The sequence below is a fragment of the Sus scrofa genome, chromosome 3 (genome assembly GCF_054392235.1).
Source record: "Sus scrofa isolate SSC_HxYL_T2T_F1_AM1 chromosome 3, Sscrofa_HxYL_maternal_Yorkshire_Landrace_v2.0, whole genome shotgun sequence".
Classification (NCBI taxonomy): domain Eukaryota; kingdom Metazoa; phylum Chordata; class Mammalia; order Artiodactyla; family Suidae; genus Sus; species Sus scrofa.
Window position 1 is genome coordinate 59,626,888 of NC_139385.1, and position 13,344 is coordinate 59,640,231.

Below are 13,344 nucleotides of genomic sequence, written 5' to 3' on the forward strand. Positions count from 1 at the left end.
AGAGGCCGAGGGTGGGTTCCACGATGTGCCGGGCACCACAATCTACAGTCACGGACCCCCAAGGGCAACCTGCCTTTGCCTGAGCACCTGGACCCAAGTCCCAACTGCGTAAAGGCAGCGGCGAAGGAAGCAGAGATTCCCTTTCGTCAGTAACTCAAAGCTCCAAGGAGACTAACAGAAGATGAGTGGGCATACAAATATGACATACGGTTCAACAGGTTTAATAGAAATAGTAAAATAATTATTACATCTCCTCTCACTGTTGAAACCAAAAAAGATAAACTTAGTAATCAGAGTCATGATTTTTTAATCATGCGAAAAGGCGTTTTTGTTATTATGTCCATAGGTAGAGACTGTATTTCAAAACAAATTGATACAGACTTGGAAGAGGCCTGGACTTACAGAGAAAGTGAAATTTATTTAAATACTATAACAGTTACATTGTATGCTGCTGGCATACTCATATTCACAGTTTATGAAGTAAAAAAACTAAACTTTTAAAGTCAGCTCTGAAATAGATGCATTTTCATTAGTACATTCACTAGTTAGGTCTGTTCTAAGACAGGAGAAAAGACAGATATTGAGATATTTTTAAAGAACTCAACATGTCAGCAGCAAATTTCAGTGAAATTAAATTGGAAACCAATGTTCCCAGAAACCAAAGTATGAGGTCAGTTCATTAGCTGGGACTGAAAGGGTATAAACTGGAAGGCTGAAGATAACTTCATAGTGCACACCATGAGGTGATTTTTTTTTAGACAAATACTAGAGTCCTCACATTTATGACTTAAGAACACCTTTGTGATCTGGTCAATAAAATATTCAGTGGCATAGAAGGCAAGTAAAACCATCACCCAGAGCTGGTCTCAGAAACCAAGAGGCTCCAGCTTCCTCCTGGACACAGGGCTGCACAACAGCCAACGTCCCGCTATCTCGCAAGACTACTGGCTTAGAAGGTGCTAAAGACGAGGGCCTGGCGGACCCACGCCAGGAAGTGCCCAGCGGGAATGTGATGACCAGGGCTTCTGAGAACAGAACGAGTTTTGAGATAATATACTTTGGAGAAAAAAAGAGCAGCTCATCTTAAAGGAATAACTAAATGAACTGCATTTTAATTAGTCTGTAATTAACTGCAGAGTGTTTATGTTGCAGTCCCTTCATAAACAAGTCAATTTTACCAGGAAAGCATTTTCCTTCATATTCTAACTCACAAATTTTCTTTAACAACTTGTCATGTGTAACAAGCTATCTGCAAAGCTGACCTTGTGATAAATGGTCTTATAACATTATGCTGAAGTCTGAATTCCAGCTGGTTCAGTACCAAAACTTAGTTTAACTTCAGAATTCACAGCATGGCCTGGCCCAGCAGCCTGGGGTCCCGAGGAGGGAGCGGTGTCAACACTTCAGCCTGCCGGGCACTGACCTCAGGCAAAGCCTCTGAAACACGCAGGGACACACGCAGAGACACATACAGGGACATTTGACACACACACACACACACACACACACGATTTTGGACAGAAGAACAACAGCAATATACATGAACCTTCTTTGCCAAATGGATTCTATTTGGTTAACAAATAACGCCTTTTCCATGACTCTATCGGAGTCCAGACCAACTGTGCAGATAGGACGCCCACCCGGAGGAGCGGGAAGCATTTTCCTCCTCACCTGCAGGGTATAGAAAAAAAGTATTAATCTTCCACACTGTATTTTCATGTTACTAACCTTTCTGTCCTCAAACTTTCCGTGTTTACTGTCTTTCTCTCTTAGACAATGCCAAAGGCATCCTGAGTGACAACTCAGCCAAAACCCACAACCCAGCCAGCAGTAAAGCCGTGGAGCTGCAAGGCCGAGGTTCACGTCTGCACAGAGCAGAGCTGACTGACTTATCTGAGGAGCTAGGCTGACATATCACGAATTGCATGTCAGGCAGAAAAGAAACACGCTGTCTGTGAACTGCGCTGGGGCTCAGATGTGGGGGCAGGCGACAACCTGCCCTGCTCGGCAGTGCCCTCTTCACACTGCTCATCTGGGGACCGGGTGGCACTTTCTGTTCTCTTTCCCACACAGACGCAACAGGTAGCTTGAACAGCTCAGGGCACGTGCTTGGGGTGCTAGCAGGGTCCTTCATGGGTGTTTATTGACCCCGACCCCAGAAAGAAATCCTGCTACCACAGGGGCGGATGCAGTCAGAGGGGCACCACCAGCCACACAGACAGCTGCAGAGCTTCAAGGAACAATTCCTACCCTTACTAGAGTCAATGTACTCTGATGTTTCTATTCTCTTTTTTTTTTTTTTTTTTTTTTGTCTTTTCAGGGCCACACCCAAGGCATATGGAGGTTCCCAGGCTAGGGGTCGAATAGGAGCTGCAGCTGCCAGCCTACACCTCAGCCACAGCAACAAGGGATCGGAGCCACATCTGCGACCTATACCTCAGCTCACAGCAATGCTGGATCCTTAACCCACTGAGCGAGGCCAGAGAACGAACCCAAGTTCTCATGGATCCTTGTTGGGTTTATTACTGATGAGCCACAATGGGAACTCTGATGTTTCTATTTTTAAAAGATATTCGGATGTGATCAACTGGGCTAATTTCACCATGCACTGGCAGTTAGCAACCTGAATGAAAATTACTGTTATCAACTCGGCACAGAGGAGGGGGAAGCTGGAGGAACATGTGTGCTCTGCCCGTGTGATCCCGTTTCATTCAGGGCCAGGACCTGATTTTTGACCCTGCACACCCATGTCCCATGGGACCTGACCCTCAGGGCCCTGGTAGTGTCCCTGGTTGCCTGGGCTGCTGAGGCCCAGGGCCTGTAGGTATAGCACAGGTTCCTTCCTGCTGCTCAGATCTTCCACCCACGAAGTTCATCGGGGACATGAAGCCCTCTGCTGGGAAGGCCTGGCTGGTTCGCCTTCATAGGCACTGAGACAATGGGTCTTCTTTCTCTGGTTGCTTTTAAGATTTTTCTCTCCTTCTTTGGGGGCTAGTTTCACTCTTATATGAACTTTTATTTATCCTACTTGAAATTTTATTGAGATTTTTCCAATCTGTGGAATGAGTATCTCAGCAGTTCTAAAAAAATTTAAGCCATTTTCTTCAAGTATCGTTTCTACCCCATTCTTTTCTCTGGTCTCCTTTTAGAACTTCTATTACTGATTATCTGCTAGTGTCTTTATTCTGTCCTCTGTTTTCTGCTCTTTCATTTTTTGCTTCTCCACACTGAATTCTGAATGATTTCTTTCTTTTCCCTTAAGCAACTTCTAGATCAGCTGCCAAACCATAGCTGTCTTTCATTTTTTGAAATTTTCTTTCATTTGCTCACATAGGTTAGAGGTAAGAAGCGAATAAACTTTTGAAGATAAACTAATAAGAGGAGTTTTCCTGATATATTTACAGGACTCAGCATAAGCATGTCTTAGAGCTCTGCGTTTCTAATGAACGTCTCTCTCTCTCTATATATATATATATATCTTCACTTTGATCAGTAACATCTATAATAACATAAGGGACCCTTAGGTTAGAGTCTTCTATTCAGTGGACCTTCAACTTATTCACTTGAGTGGTGGTAACATCATTCCTCTAAACAGGAGTTCCCGCTGTAGCCCAGCAGGTTAAGGAGCTGGCACTGTCTCTGCCGAGGCATGCGTTCGATACCCTTCCATATGCTGGTGGTGTGGCCAAAAAAAAAAAAAAAACCTATCTTCATCACTCTAAACATAGTGGGATTTAAAGGAAAACTATTAGACATGCTAAATATTTTGAGATCCCATCACTGTTCAACGAACAAATCCATGTTACGAAGGAACATGGAATTACGAGGGATAAAAGCTTAAGGAACACCAACCAAATGCATCATGCGAAACTGTAACAAAACACCTGCACTAATGCAAGACCCTGGACTGGCTGGGGACAGACGGCAGAAGAGTGCAAATGCACTGACGTATCCGCCGCAGAATCAGACGGTGTGTGGAACCTGCTTTAAAACCTCTAGCTCTGCTCTGCACCAGCCAGAGGAAGACTCTGAGATGAGGTTGATAAAGGGGGGTGACAGCTACAAGGGACATTACAGTCCTCTCTGCATGCTTGAAAATGGCAACAATAAAGGCATTTTAAAACTGAAACCATGGTCCTTAAGGAGTCTGAAACCAGGCAACTACACAGCTGTGAGTCACTGGGAAGGAGCTTAGGAAATCATGGTGTTAAATCTACTAGATGTGAAAACCTGAGCTCCAAGTACAGGGCAGCCTTAAAGCTGCATGTGCTGGAGGGAGGGGCTGTGGGGTGCAGCTGGACACAAGTTAACAAGCATGACACAAAGGAAACCCCGTTCCTGGGCAGAATGCAGCTCTAGGATTACAAATTCAATTGCAAAGAAATGGAAGATAAAACTGGACACTGTCCTGTACTTTGCTGTGGGCTAAGATGATGAAACATCCTGGACTGCCCTAAAATGTTAAAGCATCAGCTTTCCAAACCTACTCACAGGCACACACACCACAGAACTCATCACATCAACAGAGTTTTGAGGCTGTCATCTGAGTTATAGGCCCCTGGCACCGCTTCCGGCCAGGGTCCGGAGCCCGTGCTTACCTTGGGCCGCGGCGGCGAGCCGAGCCTTCTCCTCGGGGCTGAGTTGCAGCATTGTTCCCACTACAGGCAGCAGCCGAGCCCGCTCGCTCCCAGGCTTGAGGAGGATGAACTGCAGCAGAACGTTCTTCAGGTACTCCAGGTTGGCCGCCGACTTCTCTCGCTCTTGATTTCTCTCCAGGCGCCTTATTTCGCTCTTCAGAAGCTGGTGTCGGAGAAATGAGAGAAACCAGGTTAAACACAGCAGAGTGAACACTCATGTTCTTCTCTTCCCTGGAAATGCCCAAAAATGACAACAAAGGAGCGACTAGATGAGAAACTGAAAGAAACTCCTGGAAGCTGGGAAGCAGGTGCAGCGGAGGTAACTGGGTCCCGAGCTCGGCTCAGCAGTGCCGCTGCGGAGGCCATGCCCTTGGGGCAGGAGAGGCCCAGAGAGCACCATGGCCCAAGGGCAGCTCTCCCAACAAAGAGCCGTGGGAAGGGGGCTGGGCAGGAGGGGTATCCACAGCCAGAGTATCCATACAACTAACAGCACTTAACCAAACAAAAGTGAAAATTCAGGAATGTAAGTCCATCTAGAAACTACCAGAAAAGGGGGGCACTGCACGTACGATGTGACAAAGATGCAGGATGGTGAATCTTGGAGGAAAATTTCTGGGTTGAAACAAACAAAATAGATGGTTACATTTCAGCATTTCAGGTTAGTCCAGGAGAGTGGCCGACTCTGCCCTAAAACTTAGGGGCATCTGAAAGAGTGCCCCGAAGGTCTGAGATCACATGTGCGGAGCGCGACATGGGAATGGTTACCTAGGTCTGGCTTAGTGGGTGGCTCGCTACCTGTGATGATGCTCTGACTACGTGCGAAACGGTAATTTTGTGCCTTTACTGAGATGCACCTTCCTTGTTGAGGTGGGATGTCAGGATGCAGACAATGTCCTGTGAATAACCCAGTGACTCAGCAGTGTAAGCTGGATCTGACCAGGGCAGCCTCTGGCCTGCGCAGAGGTAGGATGCTCTGTGGGGAGAAGCAGGTCCAGGGCAGAAACAGGTGCCTTCCAGCCACAGTGAATTTTCTCCACCCAAATCAGCTTTCATGGTTCTCGTCTAGCAATGACGAAGCTTCAATCCCAAGAGATGTGAACTGCGGGGCCTGGCTGGTGAGAAGCCATCAACGAACAATGGGGCTTTAGGGGCTTTATCACCCGAGAGGGTGGGTGCAACATCCGCCCTATCCTCCACTTCCAGCACAGTTTTCAACAGCCACGCCTCCCACACCACCTGGCCATTCTTAGAAGTGCTTCACGGTTCATCCTTAGAATTTAAGGACCCACACCCATTCAAAGCTTATTTAAGTAAATGTGGAACACTGACTGGTAAACAGCTAGCTAACCTCTAAATCTATTATGGCTTCTTAGAAAATGTAGGAATTAAAACAGTTTTTATGTAATAGATACAAAAGCAGTTAACACTTAATTTCAAGAAGGGAACATTGTGAGGAACCAAGGTGTGACAGAGGTGTGACTGTGTGTGGATGGGGCAGGGTGCAAGGTCCCCTCCCTCACCTTAATCTGCTCCAAAAGGATGGCGTTGGTCGCTTCCGTTTCCCGAAGCAGGCTGTTCAGGTGGTCAGCACTTTTTGTGGTGGAACTGAGCTTTTGAACCAGTTCCTCTTTGGTGAATTCAGCATGCCATGAAGGAGGCTCTGCAAGGAATTGTTTCAATACTTAGTTTTCAAAAGGAGGGAACATGGGCCAAGATTCCAAATGAGAGAACACCCCAGTGCTGCTCCTCTGCCATGGCTTCCAGTCCACTCCTCACATCCTAGGGATACACGTAAGACAGACTCTGCTCTGGAGCCCTCACCTGCTTGGTCACTGGCTCTGTGGGCTCGTCTGGAATCTGTTAGCCTGGAGTTTTAGCCCCAATTTTGATGAGTTTCATCCTCCTCCACCTATTAATGTCCCAAGAGCTTGTGCCGCTCTACTTACAAAGGGAGAAGTGTCAGCAGATACCAATCACTTAAACCACGGTCTTGCGTGAGCATTGACTACAAGGCAGGGTGGGTACTTTTACTCAAGTCCCACACAGGAGGGAACAGGTAGCAAGCACCAAAAAGCCTGGTCTGACTATGGAGTCAAGGCCAGCGTCATGATGCCTTCGTCCCACAGCCTAACTCCTCCTGGAGGGACTGTGACTGCTACGTCCACCCAGCCACAGCCAGGACCCAGGACACAACCCACTCCAGATCCTGAAACCTCCAAGAGGACCACCCCAAACCAGCAGCATCAATGGGCAGTACAGGTGAGGAGGAAATTGTCTGAAACGCTGTAGTTAATAAGGCACACTCAGCACAACTACCTAATCAGGATGCCAGCTTCTCATCAGGGCAAGAAATGTTTACCCTACTTCTAACACCAAGCCAGAGCTTCTAACCATCTGTTTCTAGCTCTTGTTTTGGCCAGAACTAGCATTTCATTTAAAAACAAAACAAAACAAAACAAAACAATCTGTTTCATTGTGCAGGAAAAGTTTTCCGTTTGAAAAAGGGTGGAATAATGAAAAAAAATTATTAGAATAGCTCAAAAAAGCATTTATAAATTAATGGTAAATAGACAGGACAGCGGAATTAAATAAACATGTAATTATTTAAGACAAACATACCAAGCCTGGCTTCAGGAGAACTGAGCAACTGCTCCAAAGATGGTGTGTGGATGCTGGCAGAAGATGAGGACTCGGCCTCCGTCGTCTCCATCCCTTCCCCCTCCTCCCGGGTGACCGCCTGCACATCCAGAAGTGGGAGGTCTGTGTTTCTCCTCTCTCGAAGGTTCTTCAGAGGTTGGTGGGAAGAAGCTGGGCCTATTACATGATTTTTTTTTTTGAAAGAGTAAGTGTGAGACTGCTCAAAATCATGGATTCAGCGTTAAAAAGATACACAATAAAGCTAAATGATTCTAGGGATGTCAAATGATATGGCAGAGAATTTGAATAACCAGAAGACAGGAGTTCCCGTCATGGCTCAGTGGTTAACGAATCTGACTAGGAACCATGAGGTTGCAGGTTCTATCCCTGGCCTTGCTCAGTGGGTTAAGGATCTGGCGTTGGCGTGAGGTGTGGTGTAGGTCGCAGACGTGGCTTGGATCCTGCGTTGCTGTGGCTCTAGTGTAGGCCAGCAGCTACAGCTCTGATTGACCCCTAGCCTGGGAACTTCCATATGCCACAGGAGCGGCCCAAGAAATGGCAAAAAGACAAAAAAAAAAAAAAAAAAAAAAAAAAAGCCCTAAAAACTTAGTGACTGAACTTTAAACCACTTAAGTCAATTCAGAACATGTGATAGTTACCACTAGCATTAAGATAAACTATTAGGGAACACAGTGCAGAGGGCTGGCCTGCTGCCAGCATGGGCAGAAATTCCTAAACCACATTCTAGCTATTTCTGAAGCAGGGGTCAGCTCTGAAGATGTCCCTGCTGGTTCCTGTCACTACCCGCTCTCATCTTCAGCATCCAGGCAAGGGCCCAAGCCCAGGGCAGGCTAACCTGTCACAGTTCCCGGGCAGGGCTTGCCTGCCTGCAAATAACCCACACTGAGTAGGGCTGGGTACTTTGAGCACATTACTTTACTAATCCCAAGAAACCAGAAGGTCAGAGACATTAAATGGCTTTGTCCAAGGACTCAGAACTGTGTTAGCAACCAGAATTCTGACCACAACTTTTAAGGTCCAATTTCATTTATTCTCCTTTCTATGAAGTCCCCATCCTCAGCTTTCAGACACTACCCTTCAGCTGCCTTTTGAGGCCTGTCTCTGAGTTTCTGACCCTCTTCTAACTGCCGATTCTACTGCTGACCCCTGGTTGGGTACTTCCTTTGATGACTCTTGGCTAATTTACAATTTCTTGAAGCTGGTTTCCAGCCTTGACAAGTGACCCATGGCTGCCAATGCCCTGGTGACAAGGCACCGGTACTAAGTCAAAGGCTGGTACTTAATACTCCAGAGTGTCCTCATCTTGGCTGACACATCCCATCTCTTCCAGGAAGCAGAATGACAGTTGTGTGGGTGCCTGAACTAAATCCCACTAATTACAAATCTGAAAGGCAAGAAGCCATGTGTGGCCAAGTGATCCTACAAATTCAGTGCTATCTAGAGTTTCTGATGAAAAACAGATGTATTTGGGGAGTTCCCGTTGTGGCTCAGTGGTAACAAACCCAACTGGTATCCATGAGGATGGGGGTTTGATCCCTGGCCTCCCTCAGTAGGTTGGGAATCCGGCATTGCTGTGAGCTATGGTATAGGCTGGCTGCTGAAGCTCTGATTTGACCCCTAGCCTGGGGACTTCCATATGCCTCGGGAGTGGCCCTAAAAAGCACCCCCCCACCAAAAAAAAAAAAAACTGGATGTATTTGATGACTAACAGTGACTCAGTGGCCACTGGAATCTGGACACAGGTCATGAGACGGATAGAGCCCGTGAGTCAGACGAGAAGAAAAACATGAAAACTGGTACTGAGAGGTCATGGAGGTAAGACGGGCTCAGTGTTCCAGTCTCACTAAGCAAATCCCATACTCATTGATCATGGAAGCGATGCTGCTCGTCACCCACAAAGTTTTCATTTTCTCAAGAAGATGTGGGGGACGCGTTTCAGTGGCAGAGACACATGCACCGGGGCGCCCCACACACGCACGTACCTCTCGTTGCTGGCTCGCTCCGCAGCTGGAAGAGCTGGGCCTCCAGCTGGGACAGCTGCTGCTGCAGCGTCTCCACCGTCCCCCGGTGCTCCTCCTGCAGCTGCCGCACCTGGTCCCGGAAGCCACCACGCAGTGCCTCGCCCTGGGCCGCCAGCTGGGCTGCCATCTGTGCCTGCTCAGTCCGTAGCGCCGTGTTCTCCGCCTGCACCGAGCACAGCCTATGGAGAGGGGCCAATGCCAAGGCTGAGACCCAAGTCCACCCAGCCTGGAAAAAGTCAGCCACCCTTGGGCGCAGGAGGAGGCTCAGGTGAGCAGCGGTCAGGACACATGGTGAAGTCACTTTACACCAGTCCACTTCTCCAGGCCAGCCTGGGTGGCAGCGCACACAAACACAGGATAAACTTGCCTTTTCCCTATCACCCTCAAAACATGAAAAAGGACACTTTCAATCATACAGAAAGCCCTGGAAGGAAGTTCTGGCCATTTTGGAACCAATTAACATGAACCCCCAAAACAGACTTAGTTTTCTGCAGCTGCTTCCGGGGCACCTTGTCCAATGCAGGTTCTCCTCCCAGAGCCACCGCATGAGAAAACCGAAAGCAGGGCTGGCAATTGGCCACTTTTACTGTAGTCCACCTGACACTGACTGGGGAATTGCTAGCTTTAATGATTCACTTAGAGTGTTGATATATCTGACTTAACTATAGTTAAGTAAGATAAGACTTATGATTTTATATATCTGACTTTGGTAAAACATCATTTTTCTTTTTATATAAGTATACTCTTGGAAATTCAAACAATATGGAACCAATTACAGAAAAAACAAGAGCCTTCTTTTATCCACTCCACCCCTGCAATATGAAGTCCAGCTCTTGGGGGAAAGAGCCCAGCACAGAGCTCTCTGAGATTTTTCCTATGTGCTACAGGGGAGCACATGATACAAAGTTTTAAATAAGGCTGAGTGGCTAAAGGGAGACCTGCAGTAAAAACACAATGTTTCAAAAGAGGTGTCTTAATTGCCAAGGTCACAGATGGATGACTTTAGATTCTCTCTAGCACTTTGTTCAAACAACACCCACCGACAAGTAAAGGAAGAGCTGGTGGCAGCGACAAGTCTCTATGGAGGATAAAAGCTACGGGGAGAGCTTAAGGGGCTTCCAGGCCTCAAGCGACGGCAGGGACAGGATTGCCTCCATGAGCCCCTGCCTAGACTGCTGCTCTGTCCTCAGGGCAGCTTGGGTGTCGGCCGAGCGACTCCCCCAGAGTTACCTTTACAGTCTCCTACAGAGAGAGCAGGGTTATTAAGATGTTTAAAAAAGAAGAGGCTGGAGTTCCTATCAGGGCTCAGTGGAAACAAATCTGACTAGTAACCATGAGGACACAGGTTCGATACTGGCCTTGCTCGTTCAGTGAGTTGAGGATCTGGCGTTGCTGTGGCTATGACGTAGGCTGGCAGCTGTAGCTCCGATTCAACCCCTAGCCTGGGAACCTCCATATGCTGCAGATGCAGCCCCAAAAGGCAAAAAAAAAAAAAAAAAAAAAGGCAAAAAATTAAAGCAAAATACAGAACAATCCCAAAGGGGGAGCTTTAAGGTAGAAGCAGCAAATACCTACATCTACCTTTCAGCCTGCATCTTCCCCAGCGCACATGTGCCTTGCAGACTGGTGTCACCGTGCCGCACCCCCCTTACTTTTCCCGGAGCTCAGCCTCCTTGGACACGGTCTCCTGCAGCAGCCGGCTATTCCTCTCCAGCAGGGCATCATGCTCAGACTGCAGTGCCTGCAGTTCAGAGACGTGGACCTGCAAGTTATTTTGAGTGTCTTGTAATTTGATTTTCAGTTGGTCAATCAGCATTTCCAGATGTTCTCTAAAATAGAAAAAAAATAGTTCAACAATTTTTTTGGAAAGACAGACATTTCATTGTGTGGTTTCAAATAAATTTGACTTCAATCACTTAATTATTCTTGCCATTACTGTGGATGATTTTAAAGGAAGTATAATCAGTATAATGCTCACAGAATAGAATTAAATGTGAAATAAAACATGCTATAGTCAGACTTTAAACCTCAGACACTACATATTTATAAGTCTCTGGATTTACAAATTTCGATATTTTTTTTTGGCTTTGTTTTTTTAATGGCTGCACTCAGCATATGCAAGTTCTCAGGCCAGGGACTGAACCCGAACCACAGCTGCAGCAACACTGGATCCTTTAACCTACTGTATGTGGCCGGGGACCAAACCCACACCTCCGCAGTGACCCCAAACTGCTGCAGTTGGATTCTTTTCATTTTTTGTCTTTTTAGGGCTACACCCCTGGCACATGGAGGTTCCCAGGCTAGGGGACAAATCAGAGCTGCAGCTGCCAGCCTACACCACAGCCATAGCAATGCCAGAACCATATCTGTGATCCACACCACAGCTCATGGCAATACTGGATCCTTAACCCAATGAGCGAGGCCAGGGATTGAACCCGTGTCCTCATGGATGCTAGTCAGATGCATTTCCCCTGAGCCACGACGGGAACTCCCTGAAGTTGGATTCTTAACCCATTGCACCATAGTGGGAACTCCAAGCAGACCAGTAAATGGCATCAAAATGGTCTACTTTATATTATGTGACTATGTCATTAGTTAAAAAAAAAAAAAATCATGCAGTTCTAAGCTAAGCATTGTGAAATCAGCACATTACACCATGTTACAGTCAAAGAAAGTCTTTGGAGAAAAACATTTAAAACCTATAATTCTGCCACAAGTGATACAATACACTTTTTTTTTTTTTTCAGTACTTAATAGGGAGATCCCATCATGGCTCAGTAGGTTAAGAACCTGACTAGTATCCACGAGGATGTGGATTTGATTCCTGGTTTCACTCAGTGGGTTAAGAATCTGGCATTGCTGCGGCTGTGGTGCAGGCCTGCAGCTACTGCTCTGATTCATCCTCTAGCCCAAGAACTTCCATATGCTGCAGGTGCAACCCTAAAAAAAAAAAAAGTACTTAATGTTAAGAAAGTAGGAAGAAATTAAAACATTTACATTAAAATAACTTTAACTCTGGGAGTTCCCACTGTAGCTCAGCAGAAACGAACCTGACAAGTATCCATGAGGACGCAGGTTTGATCCCCAGCCTTGCTCAGCAGGTTAAGGATCTGGCACTGCAATGAGCTGTGGTATAGGTCGAAGACTAGGCTTGAATCCTACATTGCTGTGGCTATGGTGTAGGCCAGCAGCTGTAGCTCTGATTCGACCCCTAGCCTGGGAACCTCAACATTCCATATGCCTCATCTGTAGCCCTTAGGAAAAAAAAAAAAAAAAAAAGCAAAAAGATAAAATAACTTTAACTCAAAATTCTGGCATGATCAAAAATGACTCACAAATGGTAATACTTTTATTAAAAATTTTTACAATTTATTTTGTTTTTAAAATTATTTATTAATTTATTGACCACACTCAAGGCATGCAGAAGTCCCCAGACTAGGGATTAAACTCAAGCCACAACAGTGACAATGCTGGATCCTTTAACCCGTTGCACCAACAGGAACTCCCCTAGTGGTTTTTTGGTTTTGTTTTTTTGTCTTTTTAGGGGCCTACCCACAGCATATGGAGTTCCCAGGCTAGGGGTCAAATCGGAGCTGTAGCTGCCAGCCTATACCACAGCCACACCAACGTGGGATCCAAGCTATGTCTGCGACCTCACAGCTCACGGCCCGATCAAGGCAGGGATCAAACCCATGTCCTCATGGATGCTAGTCAGATTCGTTTCTGCTGAGCCATGATGGGAACTCCAGGTAGTATTTTTATAATAAATGTGTTGATATTTACCTTCAGCTTTAAGATGAGCTACTGACAGAAAACAAAACAAACAAACAAAAAAAACCAAAAAAAAACTTTTCAGCCTACAGTTCCCCTGTATTAAGTACTTAAACATGAGGTTTGACAAAGCATAAATGCATAAACACTGCAGGCCATCCAGTCCTACTGAGAATAGTAAGAGCCAGATGTAACGGTTTTGCACACTGAGCCTTCATTGATAAACAACACACGAAGTTCTGAATAAGCACAAAAGT

The 13,344-nt window shown here is 46.3% G+C and overlaps 1 protein-coding gene across 1 annotated transcript in view; it reads right to left on the reverse strand.

The window, feature by feature from the left end:
* Nucleotides 1-398: 398 nt before the first annotated feature.
* The window catches only part of GCC2 (GRIP and coiled-coil domain containing 2), a 40,559-nt gene continuing 27,613 nt past the window's right edge, over nt 399-13,344 (reverse strand). Inside the window, exons 18-23 of the mRNA XM_003124853.7 lie at nt 10,969-11,145; nt 9,278-9,495; nt 7,257-7,451; nt 6,158-6,297; nt 4,599-4,800; nt 399-1,671 (exon numbers count right to left, since the gene is read on the reverse strand). Of these exons, the coding sequence (XP_003124901.4) occupies nt 1,601-1,671; nt 4,599-4,800; nt 6,158-6,297; nt 7,257-7,451; nt 9,278-9,495; nt 10,969-11,145 (1,003 nt within the window). The 3' untranslated portion in view covers nt 399-1,600. The remainder of the gene's footprint in view (nt 1,672-4,598; nt 4,801-6,157; nt 6,298-7,256; nt 7,452-9,277; nt 9,496-10,968; nt 11,146-13,344) is intronic.